Source organism: Gaeumannomyces tritici (assembly GCF_000145635.1).
Source record: "Gaeumannomyces tritici R3-111a-1 unplaced genomic scaffold supercont2.4, whole genome shotgun sequence".
Lineage (NCBI taxonomy): Eukaryota > Fungi > Ascomycota > Sordariomycetes > Magnaporthales > Magnaporthaceae > Gaeumannomyces > Gaeumannomyces tritici.
This window is the reverse complement of record NW_008804548.1, coordinates 1,728,681-1,749,953: the sequence shown is the minus strand read 5'-3', so window position 1 is coordinate 1,749,953 and position 21,273 is coordinate 1,728,681. Positions and strand designations below refer to the sequence as shown.

At 60.7% G+C, this 21,273-nt stretch overlaps 10 protein-coding genes across 11 annotated transcripts; 6 read left to right on the top strand and 4 right to left on the bottom strand.

Annotated features, from left to right (window-relative positions):
• Window positions 1-474: 474 nt before the first annotated feature.
• On the top strand, window positions 475-837 carry GGTG_08017 (hypothetical protein; the record flags this gene model as incomplete). Its single annotated transcript, XM_009225852.1, has 1 exon — window positions 475-837. One exon carries the CDS (start codon window positions 475-477, stop codon window positions 835-837), a length of 363 nt encoding a protein of 120 aa, XP_009224116.1.
• Window positions 838-2,349: 1,512 nt separating this feature from the next.
• On the top strand, window positions 2,350-3,708 carry GGTG_08016 (hypothetical protein; the record flags this gene model as incomplete). The annotated part of the gene is made up of 1 exon (XM_009225851.1): window positions 2,350-3,708. The coding sequence occupies one exon, from the start codon at window positions 2,350-2,352 to the stop codon at window positions 3,706-3,708; it is 1,359 nt and encodes a 452-aa protein (XP_009224115.1).
• Window positions 3,709-3,868: 160 nt separating this feature from the next.
• On the top strand, window positions 3,869-7,258 carry GGTG_08015 (hypothetical protein). The gene has a single exon (XM_009225850.1). It carries the CDS (start codon window positions 4,699-4,701, stop codon window positions 6,052-6,054), a length of 1,356 nt encoding a protein of 451 aa, XP_009224114.1. The 5' UTR covers window positions 3,869-4,698; the 3' UTR covers window positions 6,055-7,258.
• On the bottom strand, window positions 6,713-7,767 carry GGTG_08014 (hypothetical protein; the record flags this gene model as incomplete). The annotated part of the gene is made up of 4 exons (XM_009225849.1): window positions 6,713-6,720; window positions 6,897-6,991; window positions 7,113-7,329; window positions 7,605-7,767. The coding sequence occupies 4 exons, from the start codon at window positions 7,765-7,767 to the stop codon at window positions 6,713-6,715; spliced, it is 483 nt and encodes a 160-aa protein (XP_009224113.1).
• Window positions 7,768-8,171: 404 nt separating this feature from the next.
• Window positions 8,172-9,653, top strand: GGTG_08013 (the record flags this gene model as incomplete). Of its 2 annotated transcripts, XM_009225848.1 has the most annotated exons (4): window positions 8,172-8,266; window positions 8,502-8,623; window positions 9,130-9,200; window positions 9,261-9,653. In XM_009225848.1, 4 exons carry the CDS (start codon window positions 8,172-8,174, stop codon window positions 9,651-9,653), a joined length of 681 nt encoding a protein of 226 aa, XP_009224112.1. The 2 variants fall into 2 exon arrangements, with proteins under 2 accessions (XP_009224112.1, XP_009224111.1); XM_009225847.1 differs by lacking the exons at window positions 8,172-8,266; window positions 8,502-8,623 and adding an exon at window positions 8,884-9,054 and having other exon boundaries at window positions 9,130-9,653.
• A 111-nt stretch (window positions 9,654-9,764) lies between these two features.
• Window positions 9,765-11,841, bottom strand: GGTG_08012 (hypothetical protein). Its single transcript, XM_009225846.1, has one exon. The coding sequence runs from the start codon at window positions 11,353-11,355 to the stop codon at window positions 9,973-9,975; it is 1,383 nt and encodes a 460-aa protein (XP_009224110.1). The 5' UTR covers window positions 11,356-11,841; the 3' UTR covers window positions 9,765-9,972.
• A 1,694-nt stretch (window positions 11,842-13,535) lies between these two features.
• GGTG_08011 (hypothetical protein) lies at window positions 13,536-13,979 on the top strand (the record flags this gene model as incomplete). The annotated part of the gene is made up of 1 exon (XM_009225845.1): window positions 13,536-13,979. One exon carries the CDS (start codon window positions 13,536-13,538, stop codon window positions 13,977-13,979), a length of 444 nt encoding a protein of 147 aa, XP_009224109.1.
• A 454-nt stretch (window positions 13,980-14,433) lies between these two features.
• Window positions 14,434-16,784, bottom strand: GGTG_08010 (actin-like protein). The gene is made up of 4 exons (XM_009225844.1): window positions 15,925-16,784; window positions 15,356-15,811; window positions 14,965-15,279; window positions 14,434-14,894 (listed from the first exon to the last, which is right to left on the bottom strand). Exons 1-4 carry the CDS (start codon window positions 16,231-16,233, stop codon window positions 14,832-14,834), a joined length of 1,143 nt encoding a protein of 380 aa, XP_009224108.1. The 5' UTR covers window positions 16,234-16,784; the 3' UTR covers window positions 14,434-14,831.
• A 77-nt stretch (window positions 16,785-16,861) lies between these two features.
• GGTG_08009 (hypothetical protein) lies at window positions 16,862-19,337 on the bottom strand. Its single transcript, XM_009225843.1, has 3 exons — window positions 18,401-19,337; window positions 17,818-18,296; window positions 16,862-17,755 (listed from the first exon to the last, which is right to left on the bottom strand). Exons 1-3 carry the CDS (start codon window positions 18,605-18,607, stop codon window positions 17,086-17,088), a joined length of 1,356 nt encoding a protein of 451 aa, XP_009224107.1. The 5' UTR covers window positions 18,608-19,337; the 3' UTR covers window positions 16,862-17,085.
• On the top strand, window positions 19,332-21,203 carry GGTG_08008 (hydrolase). Its single transcript, XM_009225842.1, has 3 exons — window positions 19,332-19,955; window positions 20,442-20,810; window positions 20,921-21,203. The coding sequence occupies exons 1-3, from the start codon at window positions 19,590-19,592 to the stop codon at window positions 21,095-21,097; spliced, it is 912 nt and encodes a 303-aa protein (XP_009224106.1). The 5' UTR covers window positions 19,332-19,589; the 3' UTR covers window positions 21,098-21,203.
• The last annotated feature ends 70 nt before the right edge of the window (window positions 21,204-21,273 follow it).

Genomic DNA, 21,273 nt, shown 5'->3' with positions numbered 1-21,273 from the left:
CCCCCCCCCCCCCCCCTTTCCTTCTCTAGCTACTGACCTGCTTCCTCCTTCCCTCCTTTTTTGACCAGTCCAGCGTGGAATCCCATAAGACAGTTGAATGTTGGGTGATTACATGTTGGCTACGTCTACTTGGCTGAATGCGGCGCGAGCACATGGACCGATGTGTTACTCATATAATCGCTGCCTGTTGCTCATTACTTTGCGCCACGCTAGGCTGAGTCACCGCCTGCAAGAAATGTGACGCGCACAGGAACACTAGAGTGCCTGGCAAGCGAGTTCATGAGCTGTCTTGGCTGAAAGTCGATTTCGTCTGTATCCCAGTCGAGTGCTTGCAACATCCAGACTCGCGTCAACCAGGATGTGTCACGATGTCAACGTCATTACAAATTCGGAAATTCATATCACAGACGGAATTGAGAATTAGCGAGTCGCTGGCCTGAACAGATAGCGACATGCAATACAGCACAGTCAGAAATGGCCCCCTGCATACACGCATCTCCCCACTCGATATGGTTCAGCACGGCGGCAAATCCTTCTGGCAAGCGAGCCAACGGTCCGCGGCAAAGACGGAAGCTCGTGTCTGGCCATGTTGCACGAGCCTTTACGCGGGGTCCGATCATCTCTGGGATCCTTTGGCCGATCCGAGGTCTCGAGCTGATAATGTCAGACGCCGTGTACCCCCAACCTGGAGACAATGCCCAGAGGGACACTCCTGTCGGCGGCTTGACAGACCGAAATGGGACCCGGCTCGGAGATGATCTGGACGGCAGCTATTGGTGGATAAAGTCAGCTCAGTGTAATCATGCTGCTATTTCCTACACGCGCGCCCACAGCTGATATTTGACGCGAGCGGCACAGTTGCGGACACTGAGCAAACAACCCAAGGCCCAGATGCGCGGATGCACTCTATCAAGCCGTTTCCCGCTTGAGTCCCCAAAAAGTGCGACCATGCCAAAACAACTCGTGATGCGCGCCCACGGTCTTGACCGAGCTGCGAATAGGCAGCAAAACCCATTCCCAAAAGCCAGTAGACGCTCGTGGTGACGTACGGGCTGGTGTTTGATCTGTTGATGTTGAGGCGGCAACGCGGCCCTCAAGAAGCGCTGGCCAAAAACAGCCCACAAGCACTAGGCCAAAGCGCCAGCCAGCAAAAATTGACCTGCGCTCCACTCAAACGCCGCCACACACCCACGCCGCCGACGTGCGTTTCTGCCCCCTGGACTCCGCCCTACGCACCTAGCCGCCCGCCCAAACTGCAAAGCCCCAACTGATAATCTGCCCAACCAGCAGAACAGGCCGCGACCATCCCGCAGGGGGGCATCTCCATCCCAAGGGGACGGCCCAGAGAGATCAGGAATGGCAGGCTCGATCCTTGTCTCGCGCAATCACCGGCAGATGATTCAGTCAGATTGAATCTCGCTGTCCAGGATCGGCACTGTCGGCTGGCCTCTCCCTCCTCCTTGGACGAGAAGGGAGTCCACCCAGATGGCGCCCCCGAGCACAGGCCAGGCCGAGACAAGCGCTCGTTCCCAACGACCCCCCAAACGCCTGTCTAAAAGATGGCGGCTTCCCTGCTCTTAGTCAAGGGCGATGACCCCGCCCTCGGGGGCCATGATACACCACTGCCATCCTGGTGTGCAACACACTCTCGCTGCCCACACGGCTCCGCTGCGGGCTGCGGGCTGCGGGCTGCGGGTGGACAAGTACATTGCATTTTCAGCTTGTTCCTGCATGCACGGCCCGACGCAGGCTGTCAGCTCGTTGGCTCCCACCGCCGAGAGGTGAGAGGGAGGGAGGGATGCATGGTCTCCATTTCTGGCCCTTTTCTCCTTGTGCCGGTGTGGCGTAGCCAGACGCGCACGTCCAGATCGACGATAAGGGGTGGTTGGGCTGTTTTTCTGGCCCGGGCCACCTCACCACATATGATCCCATGGACAGAAATCTGGGCACAGCGGCCGAGTGGCGAGATGCCGTCCATCCTTTTCTCAGCGGGGACCTGCTCCTGGCTTTCTCGCCCTTTCCTATATGAAGAGGCCCGGAGCCCCAGAGCCCCAACGCGGCCACCCTACACGCTTGTGACGACGGTCTCTTGTATCTCCCTGTTTGCCAGCCGCCGCCTCGTTGGGTCACGCCCCCATCCCCAACACCACCCCGTGCCAAGCCCAAGGGCGCCCTTTGACAGCTCCAAGGGCAGTCTTGAAGACGTTGGCCATGTTATAACAACCCCTCAAGGAATGCCAGGTCCCCTGCTGCTTGGCCGAGAAACGACAAGTTGTCCTGGGTGTCGTGCTTGGTGAAACCAGCACCCCTGACCGTCTACGCTTCTCCTCCTCCACCATACACATCCCCATGGCGACCACTCAGCAGGCCCAGGGGCAGCGTGCCCACGTCGCCCGGCATGTTCGGAGTTTCCCCGTCGACGGGGTCGCACCGCCGCGGCCTGTGAGGCATGCAGGCCGGGTCGACGACGGCCGCCGACACACCCGAAACCACGTGTCCGCCGACAATCTCTACCACCCGGATGTACGCAGGCCCAGTCGTAGCGACTTAAACCGCCGCACATCTACCCACAAGGCTCTCCCGCCGATTCCGGGCGAGCGCACCGCGGCGCCGGGCCCCTCCATCCCCTCCCGCTACGCGAGGGCCAGAGCGGCATCGACGCCCTCGTGGCCCCTGGGACCCGACAGCAGGAGAGCCGAGAGCCGGCCCGTCTTAAGGGAAAACACACACGTGCACTCCCGCACGAGGCGGAGGGGCTCACTGGCTGCTCCTTCGCCCTCAGTGGCCAGGCCCCCTATCGACCGTCGCGACTTTGAATCTAGCCCTCGACACGAGCGCCAGGCACCCCTGATTGTCGTTACATCACTCTCTGCTGCTACTGCCTCTGCTGCTACCGCCTCGGTCGCCTCTCCCGTGGCCATTTCGACCGCAGCCCCCTCCACCATCTCCGTCACACCGACCCCAACCACCGCCACCACCGCCGCCACTAGTCTACAGCCGACCTCAACCACAATAACCACCGCCCCCAGCTCTGCCGCAACAGCCTCCCCGCCCGCCTCACCAACCAAGTATCCGTCCGGACGCAGCGCCGGGCATAAGCAAACGCCCAGCTTCCAAACCCGCTACATGCACATGCTGCTCGCCCTCGACAAGATCCCGCGCCTGCATAACATCCTCGCGTCCGTCTTCACCTGGACCCTGCTTGCCGGCTTTGTCGTCTTCCCGGGTGCCTTCACCACGTCCCCGGGCGCCCCTCCCACTACGGCGCCCAGCCTTCTTCCCCTCGCCGTCGCGCTGACCTCGCTCGGCGCCCTTGGCCTCGCCTGGCTTGGCGTCCGCTGGCGCCGCAACTACGTCTGGCTCCTCAACCGCGTCTACATGCCCGGTGCGCTGAGCGGCTTCGTGGGCGGGCTCGCCACCGTGACGTCGGTCTACGCCCACGCCGCCGGCTTCTGGAGCCCGCCCGCCATGGCCGCCGCCGCCGTCGAGGCGGCTCTGTGCCTGCTTTGCGGCGGGCTGTTTATCGTCTACAACAACCTTCTCCTGGGCCGCGTCAAGCGGGACCACGACTCCAGCGGCGACGAGAAGCCTCGTGGGCGTGGCAGCGCGAGCGGTGAGGGCGAGGGGCGGCCGGAAAGGAGGGGGGTCCTCATGCGGATGTGGCGCTTCTCCCAGTCGCCTCCCCTTGCGCCTGGAAGTATTGTGTAGGATTTGAGATGTTGCATGTTTGTATGACCTGTATGCTTTCCCTAATTACTTGTCGCTTATTTTTTGTCTATCAGCCACTCTTTTCTTTCCTTGTCTCATGACCAAATACCCAGGACTTACTTTCTTTGTATATACGATTCCTTCCACTTCTCCAAGCTCAATCCACACAGCCCGCTTGCCGTCTATCGTTTGCACGCTTAACGTATGAGAACTCAAGGAAGACATGTGGATACGGGGACAGTCTGGCTCGCCAACAGACACGCACTCACCCATGGAAAGACATGATTGGAAACCTTGCCGCCAGGCGATAGCGTTGGCGGCGGGGCATCCGGGATCTGCCCGCTTGTCAAACTCCCCGCTTTCCCCGCCAACATCCATGATATGAACAGCTGCCCACCAAGGGAACCCCTGTTGTGACGTTCACATTGGCTCGTACAACATCTTTTCTTGCGAAAACCTCAAACCCTCAGCCATGCTTTGTGCCGTATGCGTCGAGGCTCTTGCTTTTCGCCGTGGCTGGAAAACAAGAGCATACAAGGTGTGGCAAAAGGAGCCAGACAATGAGACAGCAAGCGAGCTCAGCAGTAGTGAAGATGGTGAGGAGGACGAACCGGTCGAGATGTTTCTGGGCCACCAACTCGCCCATCAAGAGCAGGGAAAGATAGGTCCCAATCCGATTCCATTGGATGCACGCCCGCACGGGCCATAAGCCTCCCAATTCATCACTTCCGTCACTAAGGCCCATGGGCCGTGACAGGGACCGCGCGGGGCTGTCAACTGCCGAGGAAGCCGGCTTGTCCGAAATCTATAAGAATTGGATGAGGGGCTCTCGTTATATCGCTCTTTCCTCACTGAATTACCAAGACCCCTCCTACAGCTTTCCCTACATCATCGAGTATCGTGACTTCTTCCTTCAACCGTTGTCGGAAGCAGTTTCCCTCCCAACGTCATTGCGAACGACTGCAGCATCAACAAAGCAAACACGTCACCATGTCACAGCTCGAGGACCATTCCCTACGCCCGTATCCTTCGCCCGGGCGACAGGTCGAGGCACCAGGCGTAGCTGAAGAGACTGACTCACCGCAACGAGAGTCGCGCCGGAGGCGGGTCTGCGTGCTCGTCGGATGCTCCTTGTTGCAGCTCCCTCTCTGGGGCTTCTCGATGAGTTACGGGGTGTTCCAGGAGTACTACTATGCGAATTGGACCTTGGACGGAGCGCGTGAACAGACGGGTATCATTGGCACAACTTCCAACGGCGTCATGTACCTTTCCATGCCGCTTCTCTTCGCTCTCTTCGCCAAGCGGTGGGCCAAGTGGAGACAGACGGCAGCCGTCCTCGGAGCCATTGTCACTTGCCTCAGCTTCCTTTTGTCGTCCTTTAGTACCAACGTCTGGCATTTGATCGCCACCCAGGGAGTTCTTGCAGCCATGGGCAGCGCTCTCACGTACAGCCCGACTACGCTTTCCCTCGGCGAGTGGTTCGGAACCAACAACAGGGCCGTTGCCTATGGCATCGTCCTGTCGTGCAAGAACGTCGTCGGCTCCGTCTGCCCCTTCATCGTGCGAGCCCTGCTCGATCGCTATGGCTTTCGCACCGCGCTGAGGCTGTGGGCCGCCATCGTCGCTGCCACCAGCCTGGCCATCCTGCTGCTTTCGGCCCCTCCGTCCGGCTCCTCTTCGACCGCGTCGCACCCGAGGAAGATCCCATGGCAGTTTCTCACCCACCGAACCTTTTACGTCCACGGCGTTGCCATCGTGCTTCAGAGCGCAGGATACGCCATCCCGCAGACCTACCTCAACACGTACGCGCACGAAGTCTCCCTGCTGTCACAGGCGTCTGCCACGCTTTTGTTGACCCTTTTCAACGTCCCGGGTATTGCCTCGTCCTCCTTCTTCGGCTACCTAAGCGATAACCGCCATCTTCGGCTTTCGGCCGCCACGGTGACCTCCATATCCGCCGTAAGCTCTGCCTTGTCCGCTTTCCTGTTCTGGGGGTTGGCTTCTAAAGGCAGCATGGCCCTGCTGGTCCTATTCTCCGTGACTTTTGGCTTCTTCGCTGGTGGGTACAGCGCCACCTGGGGAGGCGTCCTCAACGAGATGGAGCGAGAAGCGGCCGAGAGAAACGAGGCTATCGACACGGGTGTGCTTTACGGTCTGCTGAACGGCGCAAGAGGCATCGGCTATCTGAGCGGTGGACTTGCCGGCGTGCCGCTCTTGAAAGCTGGCCGAGGCGCCATCGGATCCTTTGGCTATGGTACGTCTTACGGCCCTCTCATCCTCTTCACGGGGCTCTCTTCTATTTTTGGAGGATGGGGACTATTGTGGAAGTGGCTGCATCTGCTTTGAAAACCCTGGGCAGTTTTTTGCCGCACCTCGCGCACTGAAGTGAGTGCAGGTTGACTCCAGTGACGGAAAGGACACCTGGGCAAGGCTGCGGCGGGAGGACTGCACGGCACCTGGGCACTCCCATCATGGAGGTTATTCCCGCCTTGTCCAGGTTGGAGTGGGGTGTGGTTAAGCATATCTTTTCATACATACAAGCCTGGCCCAATTGCCGGTAGATCATCGTACTTCAGCTGTGTACCAAGTTCCGGGCTTTCCGCACCACACGGCTATGCTTCTCCTAGCTGTTTAACTTCCTCAGGAAGCGGTTCCCGAGTGTCGGGTGACTCCTCCGTGAACCATGTATCCGCGAGAAGCTCTTCCGCCGCCGGCCTGTTACGTGGGTCCAGTTTCAGGATCTTCAAAATGAACTCTTTGTCGGCCGGGGCTATTTCTTTCGTGGTCACCCTAATGATTGGCTTCGCAGGAGGTCCTTGGCCGTTAATAACATTAACAACAAGCGACACCCCCGAATCTTTAATGTCGTGATGATAAGAGTGCGGAAATGGACCGAAGAATTTGTGCATTCGCTTTAAAGCTGTGAATTCGTAATCTTCGTGTCCCGGTTTGATCCCGTCGATTTGGGGTGTTGGAAAGGTGGTAGCCGCCGCCGTATATAAGGCTAAGCATCTGTGGTGGGTTAGCAAAGAGGAAGGGCGAGGAGGATAGGGACATTTCGCGGGATAGAGGTTCCGTACCGCGGAACCGAATGACCATATGTCTGTTGCGGTGTCCAAAATAGTTGGAGCGTAGCTTCTGGACTGCGGGTGAAGCCGGCGCCGATAAGGTGCCCTTCTATCGCGAACCTAGATTCTTGGGATACTGCCCCTCCACAATCGCCGAGCTGGACCTCGGAGAAGCGCTGGTTGCCCCGTCCGTAGTTGACGAATATGTTGTCGAGCTTAACATCTACGTGGGTCAGCAGACGCCGCCTGACAGGGCGAAAAGGAATCTTACCTGTGTGGACGATGCCGTCTTTGTGGAAGACATTCAGGGCTTCGAGAACACCCCGGGCTACTTACTTGATTTCAGGGCGCGACAGCCTCTTCTTGTTTGACTTGGTCAAGCAGTCGCTGTCCAGGTGTTGCAGAACGATGGAGGAAAGGTCGGCCGGCTCGACGATCTCGTCGACCAGAGGTCGTAGGAAGGGGATTTTTGGATTGGTAGCATTTGAGGATGTCGGCTTCGTTCTGCAGACGCCAGTGACCCTTGATGCTTTTGACGATGCCATCCTCGCCGCTCAGATTCCTACACCCGTGACGGTCAGCAAATGACTCGAGCAGGGAGACAAGACGAGGAACTTGCCTGGCGAGGCCAAGGTCGGGCGCAGCGCCATCGGCCGGCGGGGGTGGGTGCTGCAGGAGCGGCTGCTCGTGGCGCGCGACCAGCTCTACTGGGAGTGCCGCACCGAGGTGGCGGCCGAGCTCAGCTACCCGCGCGGGCCTGCCGCGGGCCCTGCGCGACACGGCCGCGGCGCGCGCCAAGCAGATGGACCCGCAGGCGCCCGCCCGCACCTCGGGCACCCAGTGCCTCGGCGACTGGGGCCACGGCCACCTCAACTACCCGGGCGAGGGCTGCGAAGCGGAGCACGCGCTCATCTGGAACGAGATCGTGCGCTCCTACTCCGAGGCCGGCCTGACGGTGCCCGGGGGACAAGCTGATCGCGCTCGCGGGCATCGCGAAGAGGCTCGTGCCGCAGGGGCAGCTCGAGCTGGCAGGCGCGCGCAGGCCGCTCTACGTTGCCGGCATGTGGGGGGTTCCGCCTCGAGGGGGAGCTGCTCTGGGCCCGTCGCCGCGGGCAGGCAGGCGGACGGGTCCTGGGCCGTCCGCCCGGCGGGGTACCGCGCGCCGAGCTTCGCCTGGGCGAGCGTCGACGGTCGACCCCATGGCGCCGCCGCACCTCGGCGGCCGGGACATGATGCACTTTGTGGTCGCCGAGGTCGGCCTGCGGCTCGCGTTGCCCTACGACGACATGGGCCTCGTGAGGGGGAGGCTACGTCGTGCTCCGGGGGTACGTCCGGTCGTTTGAGCTCATATGGGGTGGTGGCGACTGCAGCGGTGACGTAGTGGAGCCGCCGGTCATGGCGGTCGACGATGTGCCAGTACCGGGGGCCAAGGTGCTTCTCGACGAGCCGCTAGTGGACCTCAAGGGTGCGAGCAGGGCGGGGCTGTCGCGGTATGTGCTGGGGAACCGACCGGATCCGAAGCTGCCGCCGATGGTGCGATACCTGCTGCTGCTGCGGCTGGAAGGAGAGAAGCCCGGGACGTACCGCCGGGTTGGCGTTGCGGTTTCCAGCGTTTTGGAGACGACTGAGTGACAGCACGGCGAGATATGAGCTTGGCGCCGACGATGTGATGCCTATCCCGAGGGGCGACGGGGCTGGATGCAAGACTAACAGCGAGACTGGCAGCGAGACTGGTAGCGACACTGGTAGCGACACTGGCAACGAGATTTACAACGAGACTTATAACGGGACTAGCAACGGGACTGATGAAGAGGATGAAACACAACCGAGAATGTCAAAAACCGTGTGTTCGTGGGAGGAAATAGTATTCATCAGAGGCAACACTGGGACGCATAGGATTCGCGTCATTTAGCCAGCGATTTGAATTTTATTCTTCCAACCATGGGTTGGCTGCATTCATCTGTACACGTTAGCAAATGTCACTTGGATTCCATAAAAAGTACCAGCGGTGGGTGAACATGGTGTTTGGCGCAAAGAGATAGACACCGTGGCTGGATTCGACACCATTCCGCTCGCAAGAATGGAAACAAGACTCGGCAGGCGCGATACAATTCCATGCTGTGTGCTCCAGCCTGGGCTGACATATATCAACCTCCTCCCAACCAGCGGCTCAGGATCCTGTCACAACGACACAACACCCAAACCAAAGCGCCTGCAACCCCAACCAGCTGCCGGCCTATATTCACTTCATTTTTGTCGCTGCCTTCTGCAATCTACGGTACTTTCCCCGTCTTCCAGTCTTTTCCGCGGCCTCTTGCTTTCTCGTAACTAACAGCCGAGATTCACCGGACAGCCCTACGCGACTTCCAGATCCTGTCCCGAGACTATAACGTCAAGCTCTCCAACGAATTCTATATCGCCAAGGTAAGTTTCCCCATCGCCACGACGAATCCAAGCCTGCAAACTTACCGCTCTCCATCCCAGGTGATCATGGCCAGCAACAACGCCGCCGCCGCCGCTGCCGATGCTGCTCTAAAGGCCGCTGTCAATGCTGCTTGCGACGCCACCTGTGAGGCCGCGACCGCTTCCGCCGCTGCGGCCCAAGCGATTCATGACCTCGGCCCTACCGCCGTCGCCGGCACTGTTGCCGACTATGCTGCCGGGGCTGCTTCCTTCGCCGCCGAGGCCGCCTCCCAGGCTGCTCACGCCCTCTTCAATGCGCGCTCTACCAACTCTGCCATTTCTCTCGGCCATTTAGATCAAGCTCGAGATCTCGCCGGTCACGCCCAGGAGGCCGCCGATCACGCTATTGACGCTGCCCTCGATGCTGCCGCCAACGCTAGTGCTGCTAAGGCTGCTGCCGCCGGCCGCAGCTGAAACTAGCAGCGGTCGTCGACTGAGGGACTCTCAAGACGGAGGAAGAAGCCAAGCCTTGAGAGGGTGGACATTGGCAAAGGAGGCTGGACATGTTCAAGGGCTGAAGGAAGATGGCCATGGGCAAAAAGCCTCATTTCTCTATTATGCGTCATAGATAAGATATATCAAGAAAATGAAGGAGCAAGTCCATATCTCGAAACGAAAACGCCAGCAATGAGGTTGCGGTAGAGAAGGGACACTAAACCCATCAATGCATACTAGTATAACACCACAAATCCCAATAAACCATGAATCACGCCATCGCATGCAAACACCCACCTCACCCCCGTGCGATCAGCGGCTCCCTCTCCCCCGCCAGCCGCCTACCCCAGCGGTCGCCGAGGCGGTACGACCAGTGGGTCAGCATGCCGGCAGCAAAGCCAACAGCATCATTGCGGAAGGCCAGGATGCCCGCGGCGGTGATGAGCATAACCGCCCAGCGCTCCTCCCTCTCGGCCTCGGACAAGTCCCGGTGGCGCCTCGTCGCCAGGCGGCGGCGGCCCGCGGCGGCGGCAGCCACCACCACTGCCTCGACACCACCGGACGACCGCCCACCAGAACCGGCGCCGGCGGCCACGGCGTCCTCCCACAGGTCCGAGGCGCCGTGGTTGAGGCTGCGGCCGACGCCGGCGAGCTCGAGGCCGGTGGCGAGCACCATGACGCCGAGCAGGGCGCGCGGGAAGGCGGCCAGCAGGTCGAGCAGGGACTCGCCAAAGACGAGGCCGAGGGCCATCTTGAATAGGCCCAGTAGGACGACGCTGGCGCCCGAGCGGGCGCCAAAGGCGTGCTGGGCGGCCAGCCCGCCGGCGCCGTGGCACACGGGCATGGCGCCGGCCCAGCAGCCGGCCAGGTTCATGGCGGCGACGCTGACACCAAGCTCGGTGACGGTCGGGGTGGGCAGGTCCGGGAACAGGTCGGCGGCCAGGGCCGAGGCGGCCACGACCGAGTTGAGCGTCGTCAGCGGCAGCTGGCCCGCGGCCATGGACCAGGCCGGGTGGGCCGTCCAGTGTGGGAGCACGAGGGTTGGGACCCAGGGGGCAAAGGAGGGGAGGCGGCCGAGGCCGGGGGTCAGCACCACGGCGACGGTGGCGGAGGCGACGCCGACGACGAATACGGCGAGCGCAAAGGGCACGCGGCGCAGGTGGCGGCGCGTCAGGATGAAGAGCGCAAAGGCGGCCAGGGCCCAGACGCGGTTGTCCCACGGGCGCGGGCCCAGCCAGGGCAGGCGGACGGACCCGCCGGCCGAGACGACGAGGGAGAGCCCCGCGCCGAACTGGATGCCCTTGACGACGGGCACGGGCACGTGGCGGGTCAGGCGGCGCAGCAGGCCGGTGAGGGACAAGAACAAAACGGCGGCCGAGACGAGGGCGCCGGCGGCGACGGTGGTGCCAAGGCTGACGCCGTCGAGGATTGCGGCGGCCGCGATGGCCTTCATGGGCTGGACGGGCAGGGGGATGCCAAAGACGAGGCCGGTGGCGACGTTGAAGAAGCCCGAGAGCACGAGGGTGGAGGACAGCGAGACGGACCGCTGCAGGGCCAGGGCGATCATCAGCGGCAGCAGGGTGCCGAGGTCGCCGAGGGCGCCCGAGACCTCGGCCAGCGGGCGGCGGCGCAAGGTCCGGACGTTGTTGCGGTGAAGCTTAGGAATGTCCTTGAGGGCCATGGCGGGTGAGGCGAGGGGGGGCTCTGTCGTGGCTGTTGGCGGTGACTCGATCTCGGAGCAGGCCAGGGAGCTGCTCAACGTCTCTCTGTCTCTCTGCGCGTCGACAAATATCTCGGCCGTGTTGCGGGCGACGGTGAGGCTCGAGTCGAAATGAGCCGAAATGGAGCGCGCGTTTCGCGGCCCGCTCCGGGATCGACGTCATCTGACACGGCGACTGGACCAGCAAGGTCGCCACACTAAGCACAATCAATCCATGGCTGGTGTCTCAGCACGGTCGCTGTCTGGTCTACGTATGCGAGTGCGCGTAGCAACAGCGAATTGATTGCATTTCGGGCTTGGCCATTTCGTTGCATTTTCGCCGGAACCGGGAGCCAGGTCGGCGTTCCCGGTGGCTTAAAGCTGGGAATGAAGGCAGGCTGCCACCTGACTGGAAAATTCTTTTTGCCTGGCTTCGCTGTGGTTTACCTGCTCCGCCCGCCAAATGGCTACACCACCTTCTCGGCGCTTGCCCTCCTGATGGCTTTTGGCCCCGTGGGCAGAGAAAAAAAAAAATCGGAATTGGCATTCCATCGCTCTCCTCACCGCACACCCCTCCCCCTGCTCTCAAACCCTGGTCGGATCGAGCTGGGCAGAGCTTCTCCAACCCTTGCATGGCCCTAGCTCAATTGGATGCGCGCCAGTTTGCGGGGAAATCACGCTAAGCCTCGGGACGAGCAGAGAAAAAAAAAACTGCGATGACTCCATCAATGTGCTGGTCGACTGGGAGCACACCTTGACGGCCGTGGACGTGAATGGCCAGATCTTTTTGGCCGAATGCGGATGGAAGGTGGGAAGGTTCCAAATGCCAGATCTTGAGACGATCCCACACGAGTCGAGCACGAACCGTTCCTGTCGAGCGGCTGGTCTCACATGTGCCAAGCTCTGCTTCGAGCACGATGAGCAGGTGGTTTGGGTTCCTCCCTTGACGGGCCCTGAACAGTTCATGGTGCTTGTAGGCTTAGGCTGTCCATCCAGCCAACCGAAGCTCTTCCCCTTCCCACTCACTGCTCTGCGGCGTCAAAACAAAATGGCTGGCTGTGCTCTCCAGCGCCTCCCTCGCCTCAACACACCACAGGGATTTCCCGACGGGGCGTGTGCTGTGGTCGTTCTCGCTCGCATCTTGGTACCTGCAGCACCAACGCGCGCCTGTTGTCGTCGTCAGGTGTGTTCTTGGGTTGCAACCATGGCTCAGCCGGCCAACAGCCGACCTATGAGGTGGCGCCATTCGTCGCAACAAGGCAAAATGCGGACAGAAAAAAATTCCTGGCCGAGCGCCGTGAGCACCAAGCAACGTAAGGGGGGAGCGGGTAGGTGACAGGGGCCAGCAATCGATGGGGTAAGAATTACTAGAGAAAAACATGGGTTGGGCGGCGCTCGTGATGCGCTCCCCCAGACGCCATTTCGTAACAATATGGTAATTGGTGTCACGCGGTCGTCGCCTCCACTGCTTGTGTTCAATCGAGCCCTTTTTGCCCCCAGCGTGTCAGCTTGGCCGCTGCCCGGATGATGTGCGCTGCAAATTTTGCAGCGCCGCGTGCTGGACGCCATTTCCAGGGCTTTCGAGTCGAACAAGCGCTTGGATCGGCGCCCACCCCTTTGTTCTCTGTCTCACCCGCCCATGACGCCAACCTCCTAGCCCGATGGCGAGATCGCCTACCACCAGGAGTAGCATCTCCGGGCGTACGTGTCCCAGAATTAGTTTAGGTACCAAGAGTGCCTGGGCGTGGGGTATTTTGTGTAAATGGACAGGCGTGTGTTGTCGTCGCAAAGGCCGCCCTGACATTGAATTGGATGGGACTCCCATGGCTAGTTTAGGCTGGGTCTAGAACAGCTCACGCGGGTCGACAAAGCTGTTTCCGAGGAGCTCCCCCCTCGTCAACGCTCACTTACACCACCCACCCCTACCCTTGCCGCGTCTCACACCCTCCTCGCCCGTAGCCGTGTATGGGGCAGCTGGCTATAAGAAGCATCATCCCACGATTTCCCCTTCCCCAGGACAACCAGCCCTTGGCCACTGCGAGACAAACAGACATTTACTCTTCCATCCCAGCGAACCTCCTCTACAAAGCCAGACTACCACCACCTAGGCCCTCTCTCTATAATCACAGCCTCACAAAAAACCCACACTCCCACCATCCACAATGGCTTCCTACACCATCAACGAGCCGCACCCGACCGTTCCCCAGAACGCCTACGCCCACTCGGGCCGCGGCGGCGCCGGCAACACCTTCCGCGTGTCGGCCGCCACCAGCGTCCCGACCAGGACCACCACCAACACTACCACTTCCCCATCCTCCTCCGCCCGCTTCTACTCGGGCCGCGGCGGCGCCGGAAACGCCCACGAGGCGTCGGAGCGCGCCGCCATGTCCCTCGACGCCGAGTACGCCGTCGCCGCCGACGCCGCCCGCCACGCCTCGGCCTCGCGGGGCTACGTCGGCCGCGGCGGCGCCGGGAACGTCTTCTCGCCTGCTACTGCCGCCACCCCGGGTGCCGCCGCGGGTAGCGCCCGCCGCGACTCGGCCAGCACCGACGGGTCCGAGAAGAGCAGCTTCTGGGGCCGTCTGAGCGGGAGCTACCGCCGCTAAGCGCTTGGGCGATGATGAAGCGTCTCTTTTCATTCTTTCAGTACTGGGATTTCTTGCTTTTCTCATGCACGGCGTTCTCGGGCGTTTCCTCACGGGCCCATCCTGTCACCACCACCACCACCACCACCACCAACGACCATGGCACGTCCCTCTCCAAGGGCGGACCACCAACAACACGACTACGACTCAAAAATAAGGACCGAAAAAATAACGAAAATCGGGATATTAGGGCCTCAGAGCAAACAGGAAAAAAAAAGAAGAGCAAAAGGGAAAGTTCAAAAAACACATCCAGGGGGTCTTGGCTTACACATGTTTACAACGATACCCTCTCCTCACCCAAACCCCCCTGGCTGGCAGACTCCAGGAGGGGCTGCAGGTGGTGCAGTGATTTTTTTGCGCATACAAAACAGATAATCAGCATACGGCGTTTGTTTCTGGTGAGAGCGGTTGGGAGATACCCCCCAAAGCGAGAGACGGCGATGAGTTTTCCTTGTCTTTGTTTACTATTCAGATTTGTTCTTTAACTGTACATTTACACGCTGAAATACGCAATGACATCAGAATTGCAGTAAAGTGACACCCAACTCAAGCAGTCAACCGTGGGTATCATTCGTTCTCACGCTCGTGGTCAGTGTATAGTCCAAGGTTGCAAAACATGTCTTGAAGATACACGACAACCGGGCATCTACAAGCCAACAGACGCTGCCCACCAATTGGCGGAAGAGATGCAGCCCTGCCATCGCCAGACGCCTTGTTGATCCCGCTTCGCTCGCCGGCCCATTGATGCCAATCGCTTACCTCCCCCCACACCCGACCCAACCATGCCTGAAGTTTTGGTGTTTGACAAGTCCCTTAGTTGAACTTGGTGTGGATTATATCCGGGTTCTCGTGCCAGTCGTCGACGCTCACCCACATCTGATGGAGGCGTTGCAGTCAGCATAACAATCGCCATCTTCTCCACAGCTTGGACCAGGCCAGAGCTCACCTTTCTAAACGTGCTCAGGCCTGCTAGAATGCTGCCGCCGATCCAGGTCGAGTACTTGCGCTCGGGCGGGGCAAAGATCTTTATCCTCATGTCCCGCACCGCCAGCCTCTGCACCTCGGTCAGGAGTCGATCGCCAAAGCCCTTTGTCAGGGTGCTACCGCCCGAGAGCACAATGTTGGAGTAGAGGGCCTTGCGCAGGTCCAGGTCCGTCTTGCCGATGGCGTTGATCACCATCTGGTGCACGCCAGGGTACTCGAGCCCGATGATCTCGGGGTCGAACAGGATCTCGGGGGCGCGGAACCGTTCGGGGCCGATCTGGAGAAAAGGGTCAGTCTGACAAGCCAGCGACAGCATCTTTACTCGTGCACATGCAGCATCATATTATCCTCACCTCGAGCTTGTGCCCGTCGGGCAGCGTGTACTTGGCCGTCATCTTGGGGTCCAGCTTGGCGGCCGCGTACTCCTTCTCCTCCTTGCGCGGGTCATGGGCGACGTACGAGACCGACTCCTTGATCAGGCGCACCACCTCCTTCTCGGCGCTAGTGTGGAAGACGTAGCCGCTCTTGCGCAGCAGCGTCTGCAGGTGCTCCGTCACGTCGCGGCCGGCCACGTCGATGCGCTGGACGCTGTTGGCGATGGCGAAGCCCTCGTACACGGGTACGGCGTGCGACACACCGTCGCCCGAGTCCAGCACGATGCCCGTCGTCCGCCCGCTCGCGTACAGCGACAGTACCGCCTGTATCGATGTGTAGAGCGCCGGCACGTTGAAGGTCTCGAAGAGGATCTGGGCCGCCGTGTCGCGGTTGGCCCGGGGGTTTAATGGCGGTTCCGTGAGCAGGACGGGGTGCTATTTTTGGTCATGGCATTAGCAAAACGGCCGATGCTGTCGCAAGAACGACAGTCACCCCGGAGGATAGTCACCCCGGGGGACAGTCACCCCGAGGCAGACTAGAAACCCACCTCCTCGGGCGACGTCTTGAGGCCCTCCTGGTACACGTAGCCCCATATCTTCTCCATGTCGTCCCAGTCGGTGACTATGCCGTGCTCGAGCGGGTAGCGGATCTTGAGCAGGCCGCGCAGCTCCGTGGCGGCGCGCTCGCCGATGAAGACGTCCCCCTCGAGCGCGCCGGCCAGGACCTTTGTGTGCTTGGGACGGCCGACGAAGGAGGGGAAGTAGCACGTGGGCAGGTCCTCCCCCGCGAACCCCGCCCTGATCGTGCCTGAGCCGTTGTCGATGACGATCGACTGGTTGTGTAGTAGTTCCGCCATCCGGCCGGCGGCTCTGGCTTCTCCTGTCGGGGCTGCTTGCCGAGGGTGCTTGCCGTGGGTGGTGTCCTTGTCAGTTTGCTGCCGCGGCCTCTCTCGGGTTCCTTCTCCGGTCGGTCGCTATGCCGGGCTCATGAACAGCACGGGAAAAGCTCGACCCCATGCACAGGTGAGGGGTGTCGGTTGGCCCGTTCGCCTTCGCCAGAGACCAGCACCCTGGGGATCGCACGTGTCGGGGCGGCGGGTGGTGGCTGATTTCACGGGTTAGGGCCGTGTTGGGGCGACGCGGTGAGGCGGTCGGGGCGGACTGAACGAAGCTATTTGGTGGGGCGAGTCGACGGCGATGCGGTGTTGACTGACGGCGCGATAGCACAGGCACAGACAGGCCGTTTGCTGGGCTTGGGCCAAGGTGGGTGGCGCGATTGCCTGTCAGGTCAGGGAGTGTTGACGTGAATTCTTTTAGGGTAGTTCTTTCAGGGTAATTCTTTCAGGGTCAGCATAGACCGCAGCTCAAGACAGCTCGAGAACTCGACGCGGTCCCAACTCGGTCCCAACTCGTGCTCTGCCCGACAAATAGCCAGGGGACGTCCCTGACTAGTCCCAGTTGGGAAGCCACGCTCCCTGACGTCTTCAGCGCACGGCCATTTCTCCCACAAACACGAATTGACAGGGTCAAGATGTCGGGGATTCCCCATGTGCACGATTCGTGATCAGTAGTCTAGCTGTATTTATCGGTGGATACTCACCAGTGGATGCTGTATTTGTTTCTGTTTCTTTGCTCTTGCCTCCTCCCGCTTTTACGTCTATCTGAGCACATTACTCTAACCCTCTGCCAGAACCCCCCACTGAGCCTCCTCAACCGGAGCTCATATACGTCCTCTGCACCTTGATTCCTTGCAGCGGGATCTCGTCGCCGCTATCGTCGCTCCTCTCTGACTTGGCTCCGGCCTCGCCCTGGCTGGAAACGGTAAAGGCAAACCCGGTCACGTCGGGCCTGAGCGCCGCGTCGGACGGCTTCGTCGCCTGGTTGCCGCCCATGCCCGACGCCTTGTTCGCACCGTAGCCGACCTCGGCCTCGCTCTGCTCGTCCGGTAGCCGCTGGAAGGGTGACTTGAAGCTGGGGATGCGGCGGGCCTTGGGCGCCGAGGTGTTGCTGCCGCTGAACTCGTCTTCGTCGTCCTCGCCCGAAGTTGTCGCCAGTGTGTTGCTGGTCGTGTGCGACTTGTGGTCCAGGCGGCTGCCCGGGGCCGGCGTGCCGGTGCCCTTGGAGTAGGCGTCGTCCCTGCTGCCGCTGCCGTGCGTCCCGCGCGTCGCGCCCCGGAAGAAGCCTCCGAGACTGCCCGTGATGCCGATCGCGCGCGCCAGCAGCTGTATCACCGGCCGGAGTGTTGGCAGGCACGCCGAAACGATGCCGGCCGAGATCTCGATGGCGGTCCAGCCCACAGTCGGGGCCAGGGTGTAGCTGGGGTCGTTGTTGGAGTATGTGAAGAGCACGCTCGTGCGGTAGGCCGAGACAAAGACGACGCTAGGGAGTCCGTTGTTAGCCGCCAGCCATTTCCAAGTCGTCGAAAGGGGACTAGAACTTACAAGAAGCCAAGACCAAAGGCGAAAGTCAGGGCGATCTTCTCGGCCAGCCGCAGCTGCAACCGCCAGACCTGCGGCGCCGGCAGCAGCAGGATGACCATGTCGGTGAGGAGCGTCGACGCGGCGTTCGCGATCCATGTCCCGACCTGGTCGATACAGTGGCCTGGCAGATCCGGGTACCAGAGCTTCTCGACCGGCACGCAGATGAAGATGAACAGGAAGGAGATGCAGACCACCCAGGCCATGACAAAGGCCCCGACGGCCCAGGCGACCCTCTTGAAGAAGGGAACGTGGAAGATGCGGTAGTACATGAGCAGGAGCGACAGCTTGCTCCAGCCCAGGTTCCAGGCGTACAGGATCTCGGCCACGACGAGGTACTTGGCCATCATGACGATTCTGTCCACGCCAACCTTGTCCGCGTGGAGCCCCATCCCCTGAGAGTACATGGCGAATATGAAGCCGACGACGAGCAAGTTCCACACCTGCATATCGGGAACATGCGTCAGCGATTTTCGTCTCTCTTTCTCGCGGGCGTCTTTCATCCGGCTCGTCGACAGCAGGGTCGGGATAGGGGATGAGGACGCACCATGGAAAAGATGATCATGTAGTCGTCCCACCACAGCTTCTGGCCTTTGAGGTGTCGACTCCAGATCCTCAGCGCGACCGACACGGCGGCGAGGATGGTGACGGAGACGACAACTTGGACAGTCCACGGTTGGACATTCTGCTGATCGTATCCGGGGATTCCCGGGAGTACTGACGGCACATTGGGGTCGGGCGACAGCGCAGCCATGGTGCTTGGTCTGTCCGAGGCTGCTGACGGGTGACGGATGGCGTGTGGTCGATCTCGAGGACAAGCGCCCGGGGGTAGGAGAGACGTCCTGCTCGCTGGCTCGCCAGGAGTGCTTTTTGTGAGGCTCAGCAGCGTCGGTAGTCTGGCGACCCAACAGTTATCGGGCTAACCAGCACCGGAACCGAGTAGGAACTGGGCAGGAACTGGGTAGGAACACTTCAAGGTTTTTGTGTTTTTACACAGTACAGTCACCCCATGCCTCCTGCAGCGGGCCAGCCCCCAGCCGGCCCTTTTCCGCACCTTTTGTCGCCTTTTTGTGCCCGGCAGATGCCCTCCTTCCGCCGGGTCAAAACACGGCCTTCCGTAATGGGGTCGCGCTAGCTGCATTCATGGTGGTAGTCCCGGTGAGCCAGGGGCACCCAGACGAGATGGTGTGGGGAATGATTCTCTTGGCGGTGGTTGCCAGACGCGGTTGAGTGCTGTGCTGGGGTTTGGCTGTATAAGTCGCCACCGGTCGAAACCACGCACTGCGCTTCTCGACCGCCCTGAAGATGATCGTCTGTGGGGTAAGGACAACCGCGTGCTCCAGAAGCAAGATTCAGATCGGCCAGCCGCCCGCCACAAATGGTTGAGGGTGTCGGGGGCTAGGCCAATATGCAGGTCAAATATAGATGGACAGTAGCCGCATTAACCTCGGCCGCCATCACGTTTCGCCACCGTGCCCCTGTTCTTTTTCTTTTCCTGGTGGAGCGAAAATGTCGACAAGGGGCACGCCACAGTTGAATCAACCAACCTGACCGGGACTAGCAAAACGGGCACGACGCCCCCCTCGGCAAGAACTGTCGGTCAACCTGAATGTCGTTGCCCGCCTGTTTCTTTAGCCGCATAGACGACCATTTCACGAGTACGACTAACGATACCCAAAAGCCCCTAGTTCTAGCGGAGAAGTAAAAAATAAGAGAAGAAAAAAAGCAAGAACAAGATGGCAGCCAAGACCACAATCCAAGTGCCGCACCTCGGCGTCGCAGCCGGCTACCGCCTGTCGGGCGGCGCCGTGGACGCGTCCAAGCCGACCGTGGTGCTCGTCAACTCCATGTGCACCACGTCGTCGCTGTACGACCACCAGTTCGCCAACGCCGAGCTCACGGCGGCCGTCAACCTGCTGGCCGTCGAGCCGCTCGGCCACGGCGCCACCAGCTGCCCGTCGTCGGACGCCTTCACCTACTGGGACTCGGCCCTGGTGGCCCTGCAGGTCATGGACGGCCTCGGCGTGCAAAAGGCATTTGCTCTCGGCACCAGCCAGGGCGGCTGGATCGTCGCTCGTATGGCCCTCTTGGCCTCTGAGAGGGTGCGTGATCTTTTCGGCTCTCTTGGTTTCTATTCGTTCCCGTCTCTTCACACCCCCCGCCTCATTTTCTTCCCGTTCTTGTCCTGTGCCTAGGCTCCGTGTATCGTTCCACCGCATGGACGATCTGACTGTATCCCGCCCCCCCCCCCCCCCCCCCCCCCCCCCCCCCAAACTTCTCCCGCCCATCCATCCATCAAAAGTCCTGCCATCTCCCGGCCGGGCCTAAGGGGCTGGGCCGAAAAGACTGGGCGGGTTGCACGAGTGTGTTGTGCGTCGGCACAGCGACACCCTCTGTGCCTCTCTCATGCCGCGCATCCCCCAAGACACGCTAACGAGCGGACACCCCCGTAAAAAAAAAAAAATCCCCCGTCCGTCCGCGCGGGCCGAGGACGCCGGCACAAACGCCATTACCTGATGATGCAGTAATCAACGCTAACACCCCTTTCCCTTCTCCGTCCCTTTTGCCCATCCTTTCCCAAAATGTAGATACTCGGCATCCTTCCACTTGGCACGTCCATGGACTACGAGTCTGCGGCGTCGCGCGAGGGCGGCGCCTGGGACCCTAACGCCCAGCTGGCGGCCTTTTACGACGCCTGGAGCGCCGCCCCCGCCGCCGCCGCGGCGCCGACGACCGACTTTGTCGTCGACGACATCTGGTGCGGCATGGTCGGCAGCCTCGGCTTCTCGGGCACCGTCCCGCCCGAGACGCTCGAGTTCTGGACCAAGACGCTCAAGGCCGTCTACTGCGGCGACGAGGGCCGCCGCAAGCTCAAGGGCGCTCTCGCCAACCTGCTCTCGCGCGACGGGCTGCTGCTGAGGCTGCGGGACATCAAGTGCCCCGTGTACTGGCTCCAGGCAAGTTGCCTTTTTTTTTCCTTTTTTTTTTCCTTTTCTTTTTCCGTCTCTCCTTCCCTGCCAACATCTTTGTCCACGTCTTGCTTACTGGACGATACCTTTCCTCATAGGGTACCGAAGACCCGGTCTTTGGGGTCAAACTCCCTGCTGAGCAGATTAAACTTTTCGTCGCTTCGCCGGAGGCCACCCTGACCCTGGTCGAGGGCGGCGGCCATTATCTGAATGCCACAAGCCCCAAGGAGGTGAACGAGGCGGTCCTGAGGATGGTCAAGAAGTACGCCGCCTGAGATTGCAGAGGGTCTGCTACGGGGAGGGCGAGCTATAGCATGATTTGAATTGAAGTGTCCAAGTAAACTGCCAATACCTGGGCTTCACACTATGCTTACTGGTTTCAGCCCGTTGCTCTAGTCTTGCGAAACTCTATTCTTGCAAAACGGCCCAGCAAAACGGCCCAGGGTGATGC

Coding starts and splice junctions, on each gene's coding strand:
- GGTG_08015 (XM_009225850.1), top strand. CDS start 4,699: ATGTCACAGCTCGAGGACCATTCCCTACGCCCGTATCCTTCGCCCGGG.
- GGTG_08012 (XM_009225846.1), bottom strand. CDS start 11,355: ATGGCCCTCAAGGACATTCCTAAGCTTCACCGCAACAACGTCCGGACC.
- GGTG_08010 (XM_009225844.1), bottom strand. CDS start 16,233: ATGGCGGAACTACTACACAACCAGTCGATCGTCATCGACAACGGCTCA. Junction 15,280..15,355: donor CCGACGGGCACAAGCTCGAG/GTGAGGATAATA, acceptor CCTTTTCTCCAG/ATCGGCCCCGAACGGTTCCG. Junction 14,895..14,964: donor GCCTGAGCACGTTTAGAAAG/GTGAGCTCTGGC, acceptor CGCCTCCATCAG/ATGTGGGTGAGCGTCGACGA.
- GGTG_08009 (XM_009225843.1), bottom strand. CDS start 18,607: ATGGCTGCGCTGTCGCCCGACCCCAATGTGCCGTCAGTACTCCCGGGA. Junction 18,297..18,400: donor ACATGATCATCTTTTCCATG/GTGCGTCCTCAT, acceptor CCCGATATGCAG/GTGTGGAACTTGCTCGTCGT. Junction 17,756..17,817: donor GCCTTTGGTCTTGGCTTCTT/GTAAGTTCTAGT, acceptor CGGACTCCCTAG/CGTCGTCTTTGTCTCGGCCT.
- GGTG_08008 (XM_009225842.1), top strand. CDS start 19,590: ATGGCAGCCAAGACCACAATCCAAGTGCCGCACCTCGGCGTCGCAGCC. Junction 19,956..20,441: donor CCCTCTTGGCCTCTGAGAGG/GTGCGTGATCTT, acceptor CCCAAAATGTAG/ATACTCGGCATCCTTCCACT. Junction 20,811..20,920: donor GCCCCGTGTACTGGCTCCAG/GCAAGTTGCCTT, acceptor CTTTCCTCATAG/GGTACCGAAGACCCGGTCTT.